At 42.0% G+C, this 19,680-nt stretch overlaps 5 protein-coding genes across 6 annotated transcripts; 4 read left to right on the plus strand and 1 right to left on the minus strand.

The window, feature by feature from the left end:
* The first annotated feature begins 756 nt into the window (after window positions 1–756).
* LOC149385707 (protein ELF4-LIKE 4-like) lies at window positions 757–2,793 on the plus strand. Of its 2 annotated transcripts, none has more exons than XM_089627162.1 (2): window positions 757–1,176; window positions 1,977–2,793. In XM_089627162.1, exon 2 carries the CDS (start codon window positions 2,078–2,080, stop codon window positions 2,423–2,425), a length of 348 nt encoding a protein of 115 aa, XP_089483288.1. In that variant the 5' UTR covers window positions 757–1,176; window positions 1,977–2,077; the 3' UTR covers window positions 2,426–2,793. The 2 variants fall into 2 exon arrangements, with proteins under 2 accessions (XP_089483288.1, XP_089483289.1); XM_089627163.1 differs by lacking the exon at window positions 757–1,176 and adding an exon at window positions 1,249–1,626.
* A 1,695-nt stretch (window positions 2,794–4,488) lies between these two features.
* On the minus strand, window positions 4,489–7,186 carry LOC149385708 (NAD(P)-binding Rossmann-fold superfamily protein). The gene is made up of 9 exons (XM_089624926.1): window positions 6,920–7,186; window positions 6,736–6,828; window positions 6,597–6,649; window positions 6,394–6,489; window positions 6,212–6,289; window positions 6,060–6,122; window positions 5,723–5,896; window positions 5,060–5,155; window positions 4,489–4,733 (listed from the first exon to the last, which is right to left on the minus strand). The coding sequence occupies exons 1-9, from the start codon at window positions 7,080–7,082 to the stop codon at window positions 4,650–4,652; spliced, it is 900 nt and encodes a 299-aa protein (XP_089481052.1). The 5' UTR covers window positions 7,083–7,186; the 3' UTR covers window positions 4,489–4,649.
* Window positions 7,187–12,994: 5,808 nt separating this feature from the next.
* Window positions 12,995–16,246, plus strand: LOC149385709 (uncharacterized). Its single transcript, XM_089626394.1, has 3 exons — window positions 12,995–14,315; window positions 14,364–15,985; window positions 16,142–16,246. Exons 1-3 carry the CDS (start codon window positions 12,995–12,997, stop codon window positions 16,244–16,246), a joined length of 3,048 nt encoding a protein of 1,015 aa, XP_089482520.1.
* Window positions 16,247–16,348: 102 nt separating this feature from the next.
* LOC149385710 (uncharacterized) lies at window positions 16,349–16,981 on the plus strand. Its single transcript, XM_089626395.1, has one exon. The coding sequence runs from the start codon at window positions 16,349–16,351 to the stop codon at window positions 16,979–16,981; it is 633 nt and encodes a 210-aa protein (XP_089482521.1).
* A 42-nt stretch (window positions 16,982–17,023) lies between these two features.
* LOC149385711 (uncharacterized) lies at window positions 17,024–17,926 on the plus strand. Its single transcript, XM_089626396.1, has 2 exons — window positions 17,024–17,450; window positions 17,658–17,926. Exons 1-2 carry the CDS (start codon window positions 17,024–17,026, stop codon window positions 17,924–17,926), a joined length of 696 nt encoding a protein of 231 aa, XP_089482522.1.
* Window positions 17,927–19,680: the final 1,754 nt, after the last annotated feature.

Consider the following 19,680-nt stretch of genomic DNA (forward strand, 5'->3'; position numbering starts at 1 on the left):
TTAAAAAATAGATAACAACTACATAACTGATATTTTGCAAGTACGAGTCTGTATTGTACTTCTATTAGTTATCAATGAATAACTTTCTACCACTGGACACAATACCCTTTAGATTAAATATTTATCACGGACTTGAGTTCTATGTGCTACTCTGTTTGTGTGATCTATCAATTATGGGTAGTTGATCAACTTAGTGTTATGCCTTTTTATATAATAACTCTATATGTATTAAAAATGAGTGTTCAAACATAATAGCCCTTCCAATTCCAATCGAACGTCCAATTCCAATCCAATGACTCAATTTTTTAAAAAATTAATAAATAAATTATTTTTACACTGACGATAATAACTAGAAAAAATTACTTTAGATTATTTTAGTGCACTTTCAAGCTTTTAGATAGAATCGAATGTTCCACTTCGGAGAGTGTGAACGGAATAGAGGTTTCAGTGGCCCTTTTGTGATGTTGGAACAAGAACTTCAGAGGTCTTTCGATTTCAATACCTAAATTTACTCTACACGTGTTTAATAATTTAAATTTTTGATATAATTAATAATGTAATATGAAAAACATGAAATGCTCTTTCTGCATGTTGTTTATTAAGGAGAAGATAACTCAATTAAAGTGGAAGTACTATTTTGAGTTCCCACTCCATCAACATTTTTCAATACTTTGTATTGTGTATATATTTAATATTAATATTAGTACTATGATACAATAACCCATCTCTTTACTTCATTCATTCACCCACATTAAATTATTAAGATTTATATAGAATTAAGAGAGACGAGGAGAGAGACACACGATTGAATGAATGAAAGCAAAAGTACTGCAGGCGAAGTAAACGAGGACAACTAAGTAATGTAAGTAAGAGAGAGAAACAAAAGGAGATTCTAGAGAGAGAAGAAAAGTAAAATAAGAAAAGAAAAAAAGAGAGAGACCTCTCTCTCTCTCTGTCTGTCTGTCAATCAAATCTCATTTTCGTTTCTGTTTCCAAACTCATCTCTCTCTCTCTCTCTCTGATTCTATGTGTCCTTCATGATTTCTGGGCCTTCTTCTTCACCTCCGTGTCGCCACTAGATTCGATTCTCTCTTCACTTTCTCGAGAAAATTCATGTTCCTTCTTCGGCCACAACGACTATGCTCCTCTTCTTCTTCTCTGATTTTGTTCTTCTAGGTAAGCCACGCACGAGCCAGCGAAATGCTGTTCCTCAATTGTTTACTTGTTTCTCTTTTCATTATTAATATTACGCGTTGAATTGAATTACTGTTGAGTATATTTTGTTTGTATTTCGAACTCGGAGTCAAAGACTTGAAATAGAATCGTCTTCTTCTTACCACGAACCAGGTTTAATTTTGACTTGGTCTGATTAATGCATTCTGTAACTCAATCTTCCGAGTCACGATTCTATTCCGTCCCTTTTCTAAAAAAAAAATTGTTTTTTTGGGTGGTCATTGACTCGGGACTCGGAAAGAACTCTGGTCGTTATAGATAAAATAAAATTCCTTTCTTCTTCTTCTTTTTCAATTTTCTCTCTTCTTCCCTCACAAAATCAGCTCGCAACTCGCCAATTTACAGAAATACGATAAGGCCAAAAAAAAAAAAAAAAAAAATCCTATTTCCAAGGTAAAAATACTAGGTCTGCTTTCACGTCAATACTAATTTATTAATTTTTAAATTATGCATATCAGAAATTATATTTTCTTCCGCTTCTTGTGCATTGTTTGTCTCTGAATCTGATGAACACGTCTTTAGCTTCTTATTTTGTTGTTAGGATCACTCACAAAAATGAAAAGGAAAAAAAAAAAAGGAAAAGAACGGCCTATAATTAGAGTATACCTTATTCATATCTTTGTCTTTTATTTTTTTATTACTATCATCAAATATCTTTGTCTTGCTACTATTAACAAATAAATATCCTTCATATTTGTGTTACTCGCAAGTTTTGGTAATCCCTGCTGTTCTCTGTGATTCAGGGTGTATAGAGGAATAGAGTGGTTCTGATTGAAAGTGAAGTAAATTGGAAGTTAAAAAAAAAAAAAAAAAGAGAAGAGAATAGGAGAGATTAGGAGAGAAAATGGAAAATGGTATGTTTACAGGGCTTGGAAACGGAGCAACACAAGTGGACGGGAAAGTAATGCAGACATTTCAGACGAGCTTTGTTCAAGTGCAGGACATTCTTGACCAGAACAGGCTTCTGATCAACGAGATTAACCAGAACCACGAGTCGAAAATCCCCGACAACCTGAGCCGCAACGTGGGTCTCATCCGAGAGCTCAACAACAACATCAGGAGAGTCGTGGATCTCTACGCGGATCTCTCGACCTCGTTCGCCAAGTCCGTCGAAGCCTCGTCCGAAGGGGAGTCGGGCGGGACCTTCAGATCCGACGGGAAATCTAGCCAGAAGAGGATTAGATCTGGGTAGTGACCGCGGTATAAAATTTGTTCTTAAATTAGTTTTTTTTTTTTTTTTTTTCTTTCTTTAATGTTTGTTTGATGATTATGTTCTAATTGAGTTTTGAGTTTACTCTTTTGATTTGATTCTCTGCACAATCCTAATTGTTGAATAAGAAGAATATTCTGATACCTCCCCCACAAAGAAAGAAGAAGAAGAAAAAAAGGAACCTGATGATGAGAATGTATCTATTTATTTTCCCTTTCAGGGCTTTTGATTGAATATCATATCAGTTGTGGATTCAATTGATTTCATCACTGTTGTTGTTACCTTAGACTTCTTTTGCTGATGGGGTTTTATATAGTACAAGAAAAGCATTGGGGGCTTGTTGATGATTATGATTATGATGATATTAATACAGGTTAATCTGTTGTAATTAGAGCTGGTTTGTGGGTCCTTTTTTGGTGTTGGACAAGTACTTTGCAATGTTGTAATCCAATTATTGCTTAATCTTTGCAAAAATTATAAATGGTTGAAAAATCTGTCATGAATCTGAAATTCCCAGCTCATGATGCAAACCATCATTTAGACTGTCTATGGGAAAAAGGCTCATATCTGATCTTATGTTTTCAATTATATATTTATTTTCTGATCATTTTTTCTCTTGATGATATTATTTATATTATACTATTTGCCTTTAGTAGAAGGAGCTTTCAAACAACCCCACTTTATTCTTTTCCCATCTTTGTCAAAAGAGAATACTCATAGTGTCCGATGAGTACTGTGAAGGTATTGGTATATGCACAGACTCTCATCACTATTATCCCAAAAAATATTTAATCTCTTTTATTACTTACACTATTTTCTCTTGAGTAGCGTTGAGCAGAATTGAGCTTTCGAGATAATGATGCTTTTCTAATTTCTACTGTTCAGAAAAGTAATAATCAATGTTTGATTATTGCATATTTGATTTGTGAACGACAAAGTAGCCACTAGCTTAGAATCTCATGCAACTGAATGATGACCCTTTTTGACCGTCTTTTTCATTCTGGGTTTGGTGGCCGTAAAAAGAAAAGGCGAAATATTGCTTCAAGAGACAGAAAGCCTAGCGATATAGGACAAGACTCACTCCCAAAGATAATTGTTTTTTTAGAGATGGAACAGACTGGGTTAACTTTACTCTATCTTTTTGCTTGCTTGATCTCATACTATTATTCCCTGTTTCTCTCTCTTACACGCACACATAAAACGACAAAAGACCCAACTCACGTTGGAAATTTATACATTTATTTATTATTTATGTATCGTATATTTCTTTTAAGGAAGGTGGACCAAGTTTAGCTTTTGTTTCGTCCATTATTCTTCACGCATTTGCTACGAACCACGTAAAGCTCTTTCCAAGGCTGTGATAGAAAGATCCATCATTTTCTCGTCACATAGATATTTTTATTTAATCAATCAGGCTTGGCTGTGGTCACTCCGTTTGGCGGTCTCGATCTTTTAATTAATTTAATTTCTAACAAGATTAACGTGAAGATGGAGACTAAATGAAATTATTTAACACGGTTTCTAAATCTTCTTCGCCATAACGACTTCAACAGATGTTTATTTATTCCCACATTGTCCATAGCGCTTCTCAAGGGTTTCTTTTATTTAAATAAAATATCAAGTCTAAGAAAGTCTGTGAAGGTGAAAAAGAGTGTTAAAAAGGAAAGTGAAGACTTTTCCCAATCTCAGTTGCGTATCATAATAGACCTTTTGGCCAGAAGATGGGAAACAAATTTTTATATTTTGATGAGGCAATACATATTGGGATTGGGCACATGGGGGGGACAAAAATAGAAAATGGGCTTATATATTGGAATATCTTGTGCTTTTGAAAAGGATGGCGGATAAGATTTTGATTTAATCAATAAAAGGCAAGCTCTTCCCATTATGATAGGAATCAGCTAATAAATAATAATGTGAGCTTATGTCTGTACCTTTTCTGTTTTTTATTTTATTTAAGTTTATTTTTTCTTCTATGCTGATATCATTTCCTATTTATAACTAAATGCAGTGGATTGCTTATCAGTACTGTGTTTGCTTCTAGATAATTAATAATTCAGTCTTATAGTAGTTTTTTTTCCTTCTTCTAAATATTACACATGTGGCATGTATAGATCGATGATGTACATAATTAATAAAAATAAAAATTGAAAGATAACTTTTTTTTTCCTCTGAACCAAAAGAGTATTTTAGAAGTGATAAAATGTTATTGTGGTTTTTGTGTTGATTCGTCCATCAATCTGGCCAAACATTCTTTCCAGTCTGTAACATTCTCTTCTCCGTTCACCACCTATTTTGTCACACAAATCCACAAACATCATATCATATCTCTATACTACAAAACATGGTTAACAACATAACTTGGATCAGGGTAAACAAATGAGAGTGCTGTTTCTTCAAGGACACGAAAAACATCTCATATTTGAACCAAGTCCCACTATGATATATGCCCGCTTAATTCCATTCGACTAGTTAAGAGACTGCTTAATTATATTATTTGTTATAATGGGATGGGATGGGACACAGTTTTTTTTCCCCTTATGATCCTTCGAACGTGTAAAATCTTATAGATTTTTTTTTTTTTATGTTTGGAAATGTGTGAGGTTTAAGTGTTACCTCAAATGTGAGTCCTGTCTGAGGCACTGCGTCGATTGCTTCGACACAAATGAAGGCCGCGTCCTCTTTGCTAAGACGTCCTCTCACCGAGCTTCCCTGCCACAATCATCGATTTAAGTACGATAAGAATATTTTTGTCCAAAACATGAAATAATTCACATGAATTACGCAAGTGGTATTTGATCAACAAATGTGTAATCAAATCTTTCATCTACAAAGAATTGTACGTGTTTCCACAACATTGATTTCCTAGTTGGCTAAGTGATAATCAGGGTGAGAGTTAAAACAAGAAAGTTACAATTTTTCGGCAACTTTAGCAAATAAATAAATTTATATATACGCTAAGCCTCGCTAACACTTTCCACACCTTTACTAAGAGGTCAAGTTCCATACTAAAAATAAAATAAGAATTGAAAACGCTCAAGTGAACACATATCGACCATCAAAAACACGAGCCGTTTTGACGTGAATTTAGTAAGTGATATATTTGATCAACAAATGGGAATGAATAATCAATCTTTCATCTAGAACGAATTGAACATGTTTTGACAGATAATAGTTGGCTCGTTCGACTAATGAAAAAAAAAAGTCTAAAAAACAAAGGAAGTGAATATGTTCAAAAAAATCGAACCATAACAAATCTCAACGAATCCGAAACCAAACCTCTTCAAAACTAAAGCCCTGATTCCCGCTCTGAGTGTTCTGTAACGAGCCGGCCCTGATGATGGTGTAAGGAATCCCTGATGACATGACCACCGATTCCTGTTGCTCAGCCTTTTTTATCGCGTTGCCTTTCATGATACCCAGAATCCCACCAGCCTCTTTATACACAGACAACTGCAGTCTAATCAACCCACAATTACCATCCATTTTTCTTACCATGTCACAACACTAAAATATAGTTTTAGACAAATACATAGGTACAGTCTGTATAAACAAATATATATATATATATATAGAGAGAGAGAGAGAGAGAGAGAGAGAGAGAACGAGAGCGAACCTGAGATAGTATGATTACATGTTGTACACCTCTCAAGCTTTCGACATCAAACGAAAAGCCTTCCTACGAACAAAAGAAAAGAAAGCATAAGAGAATATCTATATATAAATTTGTTTAGAGCTGATCGAGATAAATAAATATATAAATCTTACATTGGGACAAATTAAGGTCCGGACGCCTTTCAGAGCTTTCTTCAAGAACGACTTATCGCTCAAATCTCCAGCCATTGGCTTCAATTTCAATTGCATAAAAAAGAACAGAACAAATTCATTGATCCCGAACTGTTCAAAGACTAAGATTAACAACGAATGGTAATGGAAATAAGATGACAAACCTCGACATAGATTCCAAAGGCTTCAAGAGCTGCACGCTTATCACGGACCAAGGCCTTGACTCTCATTCTCTTCACAATCAGTGCCAATATAACCATCTACACGGACTAACACACCACATAGCTCAGCAATACATTGTATATATACATATACATATACATATAAATTAGCTACAGACGAATAAAAATATTTTTTAAAAAATCACCTGGCCAATTTCACTATCCCCATCGCTCACCAGAACAGCGTCCCTAACTTCCTCTGGTATCAGATTTGCAGACAAATTAAATTCACTTAAGAGACAAAGAAACCGATCAGTCGGAATCAGCGTTAGGTTTAATTGATACCAGAAGCGTCGTCTTCATCTTCGTCCTCGCCGACGGAGCCGTCTTTGGGGAGGAGATCCGGAGCGCCGTACCACCGCCTCAGCTTCGGACCGCCTTCGGTGAACAAGAAAGCGTTGTTATCACTGCGAGATTTCTTTCGCATGTTTCACAGCCTTGATGGTTTGTTTGTTGTGGTTATGCATACCTTCGATGTAGTCGAGGATTTGATCGGCGAGGCTGACTTTCTTCTTGGCCCGGCACAGGGGAAAAAGAAGAAGGCGCTTTCCGACGGCTGTTTCGGCGGCGGAGAAGGGGAAGGAGATCGGCTTGGACGAAAAAGTGTGAGAAAGCGATACCACGGCCGCCATGGGAATGCGATGACTCACTCGCTCGCGCTACTCACCTCACGTTCCTTTTCTCAACCTCGTTTTAGTTGGATTATCGTTACTGGATTTGTCCGTTCTAGTATCGTGGCTATAACTTTTAACTTTTAAGGTAACTATATAAGCTTAACGTTATAGAAAATGTCTATTGAAGTTTTACAAAATGTAATCACTTTTACACTGAATATATTATGTAAGAATAAAATGGTATATGATAAAGAAAAAAAATATTCGCATTGTAGTCTTGGGATTCGAAAATTTGAAGATATTAATATGGCTTTGATCGCTAAACTCGGGTGGGGAGTTGCTGCGAAGGATAAGTCCATGTGGGTAAAAGTGCTCCAAGATAAGTATTGCGCGACTACCCCGTTTATGCATACGAAGATTACTTCGGGAGCGTTTAGTGGATGGCGAGATATTGCCTCTTCAAGAAAACTTATCGTGGATAACTCTTTATTTGTGATAGGGAGTGGCAGCCAAGTCCTTATGACAAAGGATAACTGGATTCATGATAAGGGCTAGCCGATTCGAAATCTTGGAATGACGAGTAACAACTACCCGGTGGCCGACCTTTTCATCCAGGGCACCCGCGCCTGGGATTCTCAAAAAGTTCGCGAGGTGTTTGGTGCTGAGATTACCAAAATTGTGGAAAAAATCAAGCCCCACCCCCAGCCAAAAGAGGATACTCTGGTCTGGACCGCGAGCGAGAATGGTAAGTTCAGTACCAAATCGGCTTACTGGCAAGCCTCGAGAGCGACCTTCAATCCGAAAGAGACTTGCTGGAAGGAAATTTGGAGTGCTCATGCTCATGAACGCCACAAATTAATTCTCTGGAAGTTGGGGCACAATAGCTTTTTAACTGGTGATAGACTCAGTCGTGTTGCTCCGGAGATTGACGCGAACTACCTTTTGTGCGCTGGCAGTGTGGAAATTGTTCCCCATGTTTTCTTTCACTGCCAATTTGCTAAATGTGTCTGGTTCGGAGCTGCCTTCGATAAAAGATGGGAACAGCGCGACCCGGAGCATGGCAAGAACTACTTGATGGAGATCTTGAAAGCTAACCAAGATCTCGATCTCGCGGAAGGTGAAAGGGACAGCTATCTCCGCTTGGCTGCTACTATTCTTGAGGAACTATGGTTTCAGCGAAACGAGAGGCTCTTCAATGGAGGAACTAGCAACGCTCATAAAGTCGTGGAAAAGATTTCCAATAAAGTCGCTGAATACGAGAAGATCTGGAAGACTAAAGCTATTAAGTCTACGACTCCCGTCAATACTGGAGAGGTGGCGTGGCAAAAACCGGAAGAGGGCTGGTGCAAGATCAATTGTGACGCGGGTTTCAAAGATGGAAAAGCGACGGCCGGAGTGATTGCTAGAGGATTCACAGGAGAACAAAAATGGATGTGGGCGGGTACCACTACAGCTGACACGGCTACTGAAGCTGAAATGGTCTCGCTGCTCCTGGGGCTACAACTCGCGAGGTTCAGGAACCAGCACCGTATTATCTTAGAGGGAGATAACAAGGCACTAATGGACGCTCTCAACGCTGAGAAGACTTGTCCTTTTTGGTCTCTTACCCCCCTTTATGATCTGATTATTAACGATGCTAGTTTCTTTGTTGCTATTAAATTTGCCTGGACTCCAAGAACTGTTAATTACTTGGCTCATGAACTTTGTCAATGGGCTAAAGTTGCAGACTTCTCTGGGTTTTGTAAGGAAAGGGAACTCTCGCCCCTTGTGCGGGAGAGACTGTTGGCTGAGGCCGGTTCTAATGAGGAAATGGGTGCGCTTTCCCCCATCGTCGCACCTAGATAGGGGGCGGTGGGGGTTTTAGGCGGCCCATTCGATTTTCAAAAAAAAAAAAATTGTACCCAGGCCCTAATTGTACCAATGTTAAATTTCATAAAATTAGCGTGATGTTTTATTAAAAAAAAAAACAAAAAATCTATTAGATATATAGTCATATTTATATTTACGTTTTTTCATTTGATCAATTTTTAGTGATTTTTTTTGTAAATAATCATGACTCATTATTTACACACGTAAATTGACTAAAATACCATATCTCACTTTCCGTCCAATTACACATTATTAATTAAAATGACTATTAATTCGAGCAGTTATAAACGACTATTTACAGTTATTGATTTTTTTTTGCATGTTAATAACTATTTACGCTCATCTAATGTTCGCTAATTACCAAAAACTTATCAAATATTAACTATTTACCAAAAACTTACTAAATGTTGACTAGTTAGCAAACGTCTAAGCTTATGTTACCTAGTTAGCTAATTATTTTATTTAAAAGTAGGTTTATGAGTTAATAATGTTATGAACTCGGGTTTTGTGTGTATTTTCAATTCTATAAAATTTGGTTTTTATTTCTATAATTTTTTGAGTTTATTTTAACCGAAATTTGTTTCTTCATCTATAAACATTTTCTCTCTAAAAAAAAAAAATCAATTGTATTTGTTGTTTCTCATCAACCGAGAACATCTAACATTAATTTATCCGTCCATCTTTCGTCTTTAAAAATAAGTCACGATTTTCACCCTAAGAAAAGAGAGCAACTTTTTGTCTCCTTGTGAGTTTTACTTTGTCCGCTTGCTTTTAAAAGTTACACTTCGTAGGAATAAAGCATAAAATTTATGCAACCATATGCACTTTGAATTCGATGGAGTGGTGCGGGCTGCTGCCAGCGATGGCACTGAAAAGTATTGGGTTTTGTGGTACATTGTGTATTTCGCCGATGGGCATTGAAAGTGCTCGTGACATCGTCTTTGGTGCATTTGGATTTAATTAGGGTTGGCGCTAGACATCGTTGAAGTCGTGCTCAACGTATGTGTGACAACTCTTGTGGCATCAGTCCGGGCTTGTATAGCTCAGATTCGTAGCGTTCCTTTATTGATTTTTTACGGTCTTGTGGTGCATCGTACTTTGAAGATTCTAAATCCTCATATGATTTTTTTTTTTTTTTTGGTTTTATTTTTTCGGTTCTATTGTATTGCTTATTTTTATTTGTAATGATGAAATAATCATCTTGCTTCTTCGTGGAGTTCCTGGTACATCTAGATTTATGCATGTTTGAAGTTCAAGCCTCTTGATGTTATTGGTTGACCAAATTAACTCAAGAACTATAAAGATTTTGTAAATGAGCAATGTTTACTCTTTAACTTGTGTATTATTGGCATTATTGAGAGAAAATGTGGAAGTATGACGATAAAATGAGACGATTTTGACTTTTTTTTATTCAGAAACTTAATTATTTTTTATATATATAAATTTGAATAGATTTTTATTTTGTTCCTGAAATATCTCAACCTCTAATGTTTTGATCAAAATAAAATTTAGGACCTAAACATTGGGATTATTCCTAAACTCTCACTATTTTTAGACCAAAATCCAATATGTCAAAATTAATTCAAAAATATGACTTCTTTATATTTATTAGTACAAAAATACTCTCAATAAAATATCTTTTTATTTTTCTTTTGTATTTACTTTTATTATTTACTTAATATTTTTGCATATTCCCATTTAACATGAAGAACTCTCTCTCTCTCTCTCTCTCTCTCTCTCTCTCTCTCTCTCTCTGTGTGTGTGTGTGCTGAGTTTTTTTGTTCGTTCCTTTTTGCGTTTTTCTGGTTATTAAATGATCTATGAATTTTAATTTTATTTTGGAAATCAGGAAAAAATCTAGAAAATTGTCAAAGATTTATTGATATATTTGTCTTTTTTATTGATAACGATGTATCTTCAAACGGTTTTGAAAAATTCTCTGAAGATTTATTGACATTGTTGTCAATAAAAAACAAAGATGTCAATTCTTCAAAGAATATGGGATTTTTCTTTGAAGCTTTATTGACATCTTTGTCAATATACATTTTGGTTGTATTGACATATATGTCAATAAATGTAACTATTTATTGACATATTAATTGTTATGTCGTCATTTTTGCGAGGTAAAAACGACACCTCAAAAATAAAAAAACGACACGCCAAGTCAATTCGTAGGGCCCAAGCCCACGAACAGAGCTCTTGAAGTCAAATCTCAAATCAAACTCTCGAAAGAAGTTCAAGCTCATCTTATTGATAAAATATTCATGTCAAAGTCACTTAAGATGAGCTCACAAACAAGGGCCCAAAAAACCCCGAATAAGCCACAAAATCTCAATTAAACACCTTTCCTTGTCAACAACCCCCATGTGGCCGCCAACCCTTCTAGCTGCCAAGTCTTTAACACCAACTCCCCCCTGACATCAACCTAAAGTGCCTCCAAGTTAGGTTGTCGCCAACCCTTACCTTGACGCCAACTCGGGTTGTCGCCAACCTCCCCCTTGACGTCAACCTAGAGAGCCTCCAAGTCGGGTTGTCTCCAACCTCCCCCTTGACGCCAACTCGGGTTGTCGCCAACCTCCACATGACCCACAAGCCTCCAAGGCTCAAACCAAGTCCCTTATGTACCTCAAAAGCACTATAAATACCCATGTCACTCTCATTCCAAGGTAAGTTTCTCTCAACTTGGAAAAACTCTACAAAAATCACACCACGACTTTCTCTCTCTAGAAAACATAAAGACAAGTATAAATCGTTCACCAAGAACACAATACAACACGACTAATGTTGAGCGTCGGAGTGTGCGCCGAGGGAAAACCCTCAGCGTCCCTCTAGATTCATGTTTTCTTGTGTTTAGGTGAAGGTACGAGGATTCAAAGACCCAGTAAGGAACTCGAAGGATTTGAAGATCCAAGAACAATGAGCAACGTGAAGAACACAATGACGTGAAGACTCGAAGAAAGAGAACAAAGGGTTGAAGGCAAAGTCAAGAGAGATTACGGGTTGAAAGCAAGGCTTTAGAGAGAGATTCAAAGGGTTGAAGACTCAAAGAAACAAAGACTCAAGAGCCCGACGAACGTGAGAAGCACGAAGCAAATTCATTGACGAGACATAAACGACAAGAAGAGAAGAACTTCACCAAACTTAACCTACGTACGATCATTGAATCCGATCCTAGATTAAAACACGGACGGTTCTTAGTGCTAATCCAAAAACGCGATTAACATTTTTGGCGCTAGAAGGAGGGGATCCCAAGAACAACCACGTACGGGCTCTCCACCGGCAAACTCTCTTTTCTCCGAGAGGAAAGAGCTTCGACAACAACCAAGGAATTTCCACTACGCACGGAAAACCCACCGGTCGTCTCTGAAAGTGCCGCCCCCCGACGAACGGAAGACGTAGCACTCCACACGCGAGCACGAATGCAAGCAAGACATGGACAAGCACAAGGGGCCCCGCCGTCGAACGCGGGCCCATCGAAAAGCGCTGCCCCGACGGCCTATCCGAACGCCACCCGCATGGCGAACCCTACCAGCCCGGTATTCATTGAGCGAGATGATCGGATGGAACGTCTCGAGAATAGCCTTTTCTTGCTGACGAGTGAGTTCGCGAGAGATAGGGAAGAACGAGCCATGAGGCGCGACGCTCGGGCAAGAGACGAGCAAGTGCAAGAGGCCCATTCGGGAAGCCATGGACACGAGCAAGGACAAGCCCTCGTTGAAGAACTCCACGATGAAGGTGGCCAAGACGACGTTCCCGATCCGAGCATCCGAGATATCGGCCACAACCACCAAGAAGAGTGGGCAGCCGTCCGCGAGCGAAGATAACTACCTCAATGCTCGGAAGCACGTCAGACCGATGGGCAAAGGGACCCGCGCCCACGATCCCGCGCTAATCTTCCTCAAGCCGTTCGCTCCGCGGCGGGAGCAAGGACCGAATCACGAAGATCCATCTTCGAACGGCTAGGACAAGGAGAAAAGGTCGCCGACAGTGGAGACGTGATGAGGTTCTCACCACCCCGACGCGCAAGGTTGCCAGGACGCCTAGAGCCACACGTAGACTTGATGCGCCACCTTAACGCCCAGTGGGAGATCCCAAGACACCAGACCGCCCCGGAGGCCCATGAACCACAAGAAATCGTCCCCCCGGCTATGACAACGCCAACGCCGCATGCGCCGCATGCCATTCAAGCATCGAACGAAAGGGGACACACTACTCGATTTGCAACTGCCACCGCACAAGCCGGGAACGAAGAATTGACCAACGTGGTCAATGTGCTAAGAGAAGAAGTCCGAGAGCTACGAGCGGCACATACTAGGACCCCGCTTGTGAGAAGTATGATTGAAGGCGTAGCTTCGCCGTTCTCCGCAAACATGATCGCCGATGATACCGTAGGGAACTTTCGCCCACCTACCACGCCACTCTACGATGGAAGCACGGACCCACTTTACCACATCCATCAATATCAAACAAATATGAGAATGGCAGGACAGTCGTCATCGACGATGTGTCAGGCATTTTGCCTCACACTCACTGGCACTGCGTTCGAGTGGTTCCAAAGGCTAGGACGAGGATCGGTCCAATCGTTCGAGGATCTCCAAGAGAGATTCCTCACTCGTTTCTCCGCCTCACGAGTACGGAGAAATGATAAGTCTTATCTCTTGACGATCAAGCAAGGAAGCACCGAGGCGCTCCAATATTACCTCAACCGGTTCATTGAAGAATCGAACAAGGTGGACGACTACGAGGATAGCGACGCCATCTACGCATTCATCGACGGCCTACGTGCTTGTGACCTCTTGACGTCGCTAGTAAAGCAACGACCTACCACAATGACAGAGCTCATTTCTCAAACCACGCAACACATTTCGGTCGAGGAGTATTACGAAAGCCGAAGGATCCGTGATAGAGGAAGTCATCGCAGGGACGAGGACGAGGCCGACAATGACCCACGACGGAAGAAAAATCAAAGCACCAATATTGCGGTCTCAAAAGTCCGACCCTCTATCAACCAGAAACCCCTATTGGTCGAGAAATTCCAGAGGAACATCGACTTTACACCGCTCAAGACCACGCCGGACAGGATCCTAGCTTTACACGGGGACATGTTCACCGAGCCCCGTCCCCTACTGAAGGACCCATTGATGCAAAATAAGAACAAGTACTGCGAGTTTCACAAAGATCACGGCCACATCACCGCCGAGTGCATCCAACTCAAGAGACAAATCGAAGACCTCATCCAGGATTGCAAGCTAAAGGATTTCGTGATGATGATGGTCGCCAATCCAGGCCCCGCTTTGAGGAGACGAGCTTCTCAGAACAGCAAGCTACAAGATCGTGGGAAGGAAGTCACCACGAGTAGCGGTGATAATAGCAACGCTCGAGGCAATACGACCAACGCCCCGCTCAATATCGTGACCATCATTTTTTGAGGACCCGAGGTGGGAGATACTGCACACGAGCGAAAAAACTACGCAAGAGCGGCCACCGGAGAAGGGCCTTCTCATCACATCAATCTCACCCAGAGCAAATGGCCCACCACACCGTACGAGACGATCAACTTCACGGAAGAGGAGGCTAACCGAGTCATGCACCCACACAATGATGCTATTGTTGTTAGAGCACAGGTGGCAAACAATATGGTGAGGAGGATCTTCATCGAAAATGGGAGTTCGGCCGATATTTTGTTCAAGACGGCCCTCGATCGGATGGATCTCGGAGAAATTCACCCGACCCCAGTCAAGACCCTGCTTTTTGGATTCACGGGAGAATGTGTCGACACAGAAGGCTCCATTAATCTCCCAGTCACCTTTGGACAGGAGGGGGAAGCCCAAACTACGCGTTTGGTAAACTTCCTCATTGTGGACCGACCTTCTACCCATAATATAATCGTAGGACGGCCGACACTCAACAAGATTTGCGCGGTCACCTCGACGTACCACCTCTTCATGAAGTTCCCAACACCGAAAGGAGTAGGAGTAATGCAAGGGAATCAGGCCGATGCAAGGATGTGCCACATCCAAGGATCCCACAATAAGGAAGACGACGCGATGGTAGGGGTCATCCACTGGATCGGAGATGATCTCCCTAGAAAAATCGGCGATGTGCGAGTTCTCGGAGACTTGGACCCGAGGGAAGAAGCTGACACCAAGAAAGTGGAAGCATCGAGCGATCTCACGCCCGTAATACTCGACGACACAAAACCTGAACATGTCGTTATGATCGGGGCACACTTGTCGGCCGAACTGAAGGGCCAACTCGAAGCATCCCTCCGCAAACACAGAGACGTATTCGCATGGACGCACGCGGACATGCCGGGAATCAACCCAGAGGTCATCACCCATCGACTCAACGTGCTCCCCGGAGAGAAGGGAAAAATTCAGAAGAGAAGATCGTTCAACCCCGAGAGATACCTCGTAATCAGCGAGGAAGTCGAGAAATTGATCACCGCCAATTTCGTTCGCAACGCCAAATTCCCCAGTTGGGTATCCAACGTAGTTATGGTGAAGAAATCAAATGGAAAATGGCGAATCTGCATCGACTACACCGACCTAAACAAGGCATGCCCAAAGGATTGTTTCCTCTTGCCAAGGATCGACCAATTGGTCGACTCCACTGCCAGACACGAACTCATGAGCTTCATGGACGCATACTCGGGATATAATCAAATAAGAATGTATGAACCAGATGAGCTTAAGACCACGTTCACCACTGATCGAGGACTATTTTGCTACCAAGTAATGCCATTCGGATTGAAGAACGCTGGAGCCACTTACCAACGCTTGGTGAACCAGATGTTTGCTAAGCAGATTGGAAAGAAGATGGAGGTTTACGTTGACGACATGCTCGTCAAGAGCCTCAAAGAGCCGGACCACGTTAAAGACTTGGAGGATACCTTCGCCCTCCTCCGGAAGTACAAGATGAAATTAAACCTGAACAAGTGCGCATTTGGAGTTGAATCGAGAAAATTCTTGGGATTCATCGTCAACCGGCGAGGAATCGAAGCCAATCCCGAAAAGATCCAGACCCTCATGGATATGAGATCCCCAACTAAGGCAAATGAAGTCCAAAGCCTCACTGGACGCGTGGTCGCGCTAAGCCGATTCGTCTCCAAGGCCACCGACCGATGCCAGCCTTTCTTCCAAGCCATCAAAGGAGGAGCTGACTTTAACTGGACTGACGAGTGCGAGGCCGTATTCCAAGACCTTAAGGCTTACTTCGCCATACCACCGTTCTTGGCGAAACCGAAGGACGGCGAGACCCTTTATCTGTACCTCTCCGTGTCTGTAAGGGCGGTAAGTGCGGTCCTCGTCTGAGAAGAAGAAATGATCCAATGGCCTGTATACTATGTGAGCAAGGCTCTCTTGGACGCAGAGACGCGATATTCAGAGATAGAAAAACTGGCCCTCGCCTTGACAATGGCGGCAAGGAAGCTCCGGCCATATTTTCAAGCACACCAAATCGTTGTGAGGACCGAATATCCGATCAAGAAGGCGATGCAGAAGGGTACATCAACAAGAATGGCCATCTGGTCTCAAGAGTTGGGAGAATACGGAGTGGAATTCCAGTTGAGGGTCGCGATAAAAGGACAAGCTGTCGCCGACTTCATCGCCGAATTCACCTACGACGTGAACATATTCCAAGATGAGAAGACCGAAGAAGAAAAAGAGACATTGAAAGATAAAGAGGCGGGAAAGAAGAGGAAATCTACCCCCGATGGGCCAATTTGGAGCTTACACGTAGACGGAGCATCTAACGCTCACGGATCGGGAGCCGGAATTGTCTTCGTCAACCCGGACGGAGAAAATCTCAAGTACGCTATCCATTTCCAATTCAAGGCTTCGAACAACGAGGCCGAATACGAAGCCCTCCTAGCCGGATTGGACATAGCTAGGAAACTCGGAGCAGAGAACCTCAAGATCCACTTCGACTCGCTCCTCATCGTCAATCAAGTCAAAGGGGAGTACCAAGCAAAGGAAGAGAACATGGCCGCTTACTTGGACGAGGCCAAACTCCGACTCGAGGCAATCTCTTGGTACGAGATTGTCTAAGTCCCCAGAGGCTCGAACATTGAGGCTGATGCTCTAGCTCGAATGGCCTCCGGCGGCGATGGTGATGAATTGGGAAAGGTGCATGTCGAGACCCTGAAGCTCCCATCCATCAAGAGAGAAGAGGTGAATTTGATCGAGGAAAAACTTCAACCAAATTGGATGACACCGATCACCGACTACCTCCGCGACAACACGCTCCCGACCGACCAAGCCGAAGCTAAGAGAATGAAATACCATGCACACAAGTACGTCTTGAGAGGGTCCACGCTCTACAAGAGAGGATACTCACAGCCGCTCATCCGATGTCTGGACGAGACCGAAGTCAACTATGTCCTAAGGGAAATCCATGAAGGAATATGTGGAAACCACTTTGCGGGCCAATCCCTGACTCTGAAGGCTCTCAAACAAGGCTACTTTTGGCCTACGATGAAGAAAGATGTATTCTACTTGGCACGGAAATGTGACAAGTGTCAGAGATTTGCGCATGTCCCAAGATAACCCCCGACCCCGCTATGCCCAATTCTCGTGGCGCGTCCATTCGCAAAATGGGGAATAGACCTCATCGGTAAACTCCCAATGGCGTCGGGTCAACGAGTCTGGGCGATAGTCGTAATCGACTACTTCACAAAGTGGATAGAAGCGGAACCTCTCGCCACAATCACATAAGCCAACACAGCAAACTTCTTGTGGCGATCTATCATATATCGTCACGGTATCCCCGCCTCGATCGTCACCGACAACGACACCCAGTTCGACAATGCGAGACTCCGACAGATATGCGAGCAGCTGAAGATCAGTAAGACTTTCTCATCGTCACGCCATCCGCAGGCAAACGGTCAAGTCGAGGCCGCGAACAAAACAATCAAGGAGACTCTGAAGAAGAAACTTGAAGAGAAGAAAGGCGCATGGGTCGACGAGCTCCCACTCGTCCTCTGGGCCTACTGAACGACGACTCGGACCGCTACCGGAGAAACGCCATTCTCCCTCACTTACGAAGTGGAAGCCGTCATACCAGTTGAAATCAAGGCCCTGTCATTTTGAATGGAAACTTTTGACGAGGAGGGCAACAACGAGGCCTTTCGAATGGAGTTAGACGTAATCGAAGAGAGAAGAGCTGAAGCGTTCACCCGCATGGCCGCCCAGAAGAGGATCGTTGAGAAACACTACAACTCGAAGGTCAAAGTCCGTCGTTTCGCCGAGGGAAGCCTCGTCCTGAGAAAAGTGTTCCAAAATACTCAAGTTCGCGGGGCGGGAGCACTCAGACCGAATTGGGAAGGACCTTATCATATCTGAAAGGTAATACATGACGAAACCTATCATCTCGATGAGATGGACGGCACAGAGATCAGGCACCCGTGGAATGCCGAGCACCTCCGCCAATATTACCAGTAGGCCATAGCACTAAGATATATGAAGACACCAACACCACAGCCATGGTTTAATTTTCTTTTATCATTCCAAAAGTGGCAATCTGCCCAATAGTATCTTAAATTTCCAAAAGCGGCCACGTGCCCAAGTAACGAAGGAAGCATGATTTACGTTCAGTTTGCAATGTTTAGCTCTTAAATTTTCATACAATTTAAACAAATTGCATAAAAACTAGGGGGTTAACGGAATAAGACAAATAATTACAAAACGCAACAAAAAAAAAAGTATATATGCATTTAATTTAAACATGCAAGCATATAAATCGTGACGACGAAGGGCTCGCGGCATCGAGCCCCCAAACACACCTCAAAGCGTCCATGGAATCTGAGAAAAGAGATTTCGCAGCGTCGAAACCCCGACCATATCTCAAAGAATTCCGTGTGGCCCGAGATGAAGGAATTCGCGTCATCGAGTTCCTGACCAACCTCAAATCATCCATGGAATCCGAGAAAATGGGTTATTGCGAAGTCAAAACTCCGAACGTATCTCAAAGAATTCTATGCGATCCGAGATGAGGGGACTCACGTCATCAAGTCCCTGACCGACCTCAAAGCTTTTGTGGAATCCGAGAAAATGGGTTACTGCAGAGTCAAAACCCCGAACATTCTCAAAAAATTCTATCTGATCCGAGATGAGGGGACTCACGTCATCAAGTCCCCGACCTCACCCAAAACTTTGTGGGATCCAAGAAAAGGGAGAACTCGCGGCGCCGAGACTCTGAGCACAACTCAAAGAATCCCATGAAGCATGAGATGAGAAAACTTGCACCATCGAGACCCCGACCCGCCGCAAAGCCTCCTCAAGGCGCGCGAGAGAAGGAAGAAGATGTCAAAAGCCTTGCACAAACTTGAGCGTTTTCATGCATGAAACAACAAACGCACTGCATGATTCACAAGATATTCAAGTAAGCGAGAATAAAGGAGCGGGTACAGCAAGTAAAAAAAAAATTAAAAGACAAAAGGAAACGATTATGCGAATGGGAGAGCTTTCATTTATCGGCAATACACCCCTGAGGGAGGGCCCACAAAAGATAATAAGGGCTCGGAAGGACGCACAACAAACCGCGTCAACAAAAGAAAAATAGCCAACAAATGATGGTTCACCCTGAAACGCATATATAAACATACAATAATATCCTAATAGTGAAATAAACAAAAAGCATCAAGACTACTCGCCGATGCCATCCAGAGCATTGATCCTCTCAACGCCCTCCGGAACATCTCTATTCGTCGTTTGGGCCGCGCGGTCCGCCTCGCCATCAGAAGTCCCTA

The sequence above is a fragment of the Urtica dioica genome, chromosome 9 (assembly GCF_054948205.1).
Source record: "Urtica dioica subsp. dioica isolate 48M chromosome 9, U.dioica_male_clone48M_v1_H2, whole genome shotgun sequence".
Lineage (NCBI taxonomy): Eukaryota > Viridiplantae > Streptophyta > Magnoliopsida > Rosales > Urticaceae > Urtica > Urtica dioica.

Excerpts from the sequence above, each read along its gene's own strand:
- LOC149385707 (XM_089627162.1), top strand. The coding sequence starts at position 2,078 with ATGGAAAATGGTATGTTTACAGGGCTTGGAAACGGAGCAACACAAGTG.
- LOC149385708 (XM_089624926.1), bottom strand. The coding sequence starts at position 7,082 with ATGGCGGCCGTGGTATCGCTTTCTCACACTTTTTCGTCCAAGCCGATC. Across the intron at positions 5,156-5,722 it reads AGGGCTTTAGTTTTGAAGAG|GGAAGCTCGGTGAGAGGACG; the intron begins GTTTGGTTTCGG and ends TGATTGTGGCAG. Across the intron at positions 4,734-5,059 it reads AGACAGGACTCACATTTGAG|GTGGTGAACGGAGAAGAGAA; the intron begins GTAACACTTAAA and ends GTGACAAAATAG.
- LOC149385709 (XM_089626394.1), top strand. The coding sequence starts at position 12,995 with ATGCGCCACCTTAACGCCCAGTGGGAGATCCCAAGACACCAGACCGCC. Across the intron at positions 14,316-14,363 it reads TGATAATAGCAACGCTCGAG|GACCCGAGGTGGGAGATACT; the intron begins GCAATACGACCA and ends TCATTTTTTGAG. Across the intron at positions 15,986-16,141 it reads ATATGAGATCCCCAACTAAG|GCTTACTTCGCCATACCACC; the intron begins GCAAATGAAGTC and ends CAAGACCTTAAG.
- LOC149385710 (XM_089626395.1), top strand. The coding sequence starts at position 16,349 with ATGGCGGCAAGGAAGCTCCGGCCATATTTTCAAGCACACCAAATCGTT.
- LOC149385711 (XM_089626396.1), top strand. The coding sequence starts at position 17,024 with ATGGCCTCCGGCGGCGATGGTGATGAATTGGGAAAGGTGCATGTCGAG. Across the intron at positions 17,451-17,657 it reads GGCACGGAAATGTGACAAGT|CAAACTTCTTGTGGCGATCT; the intron begins GTCAGAGATTTG and ends AAGCCAACACAG.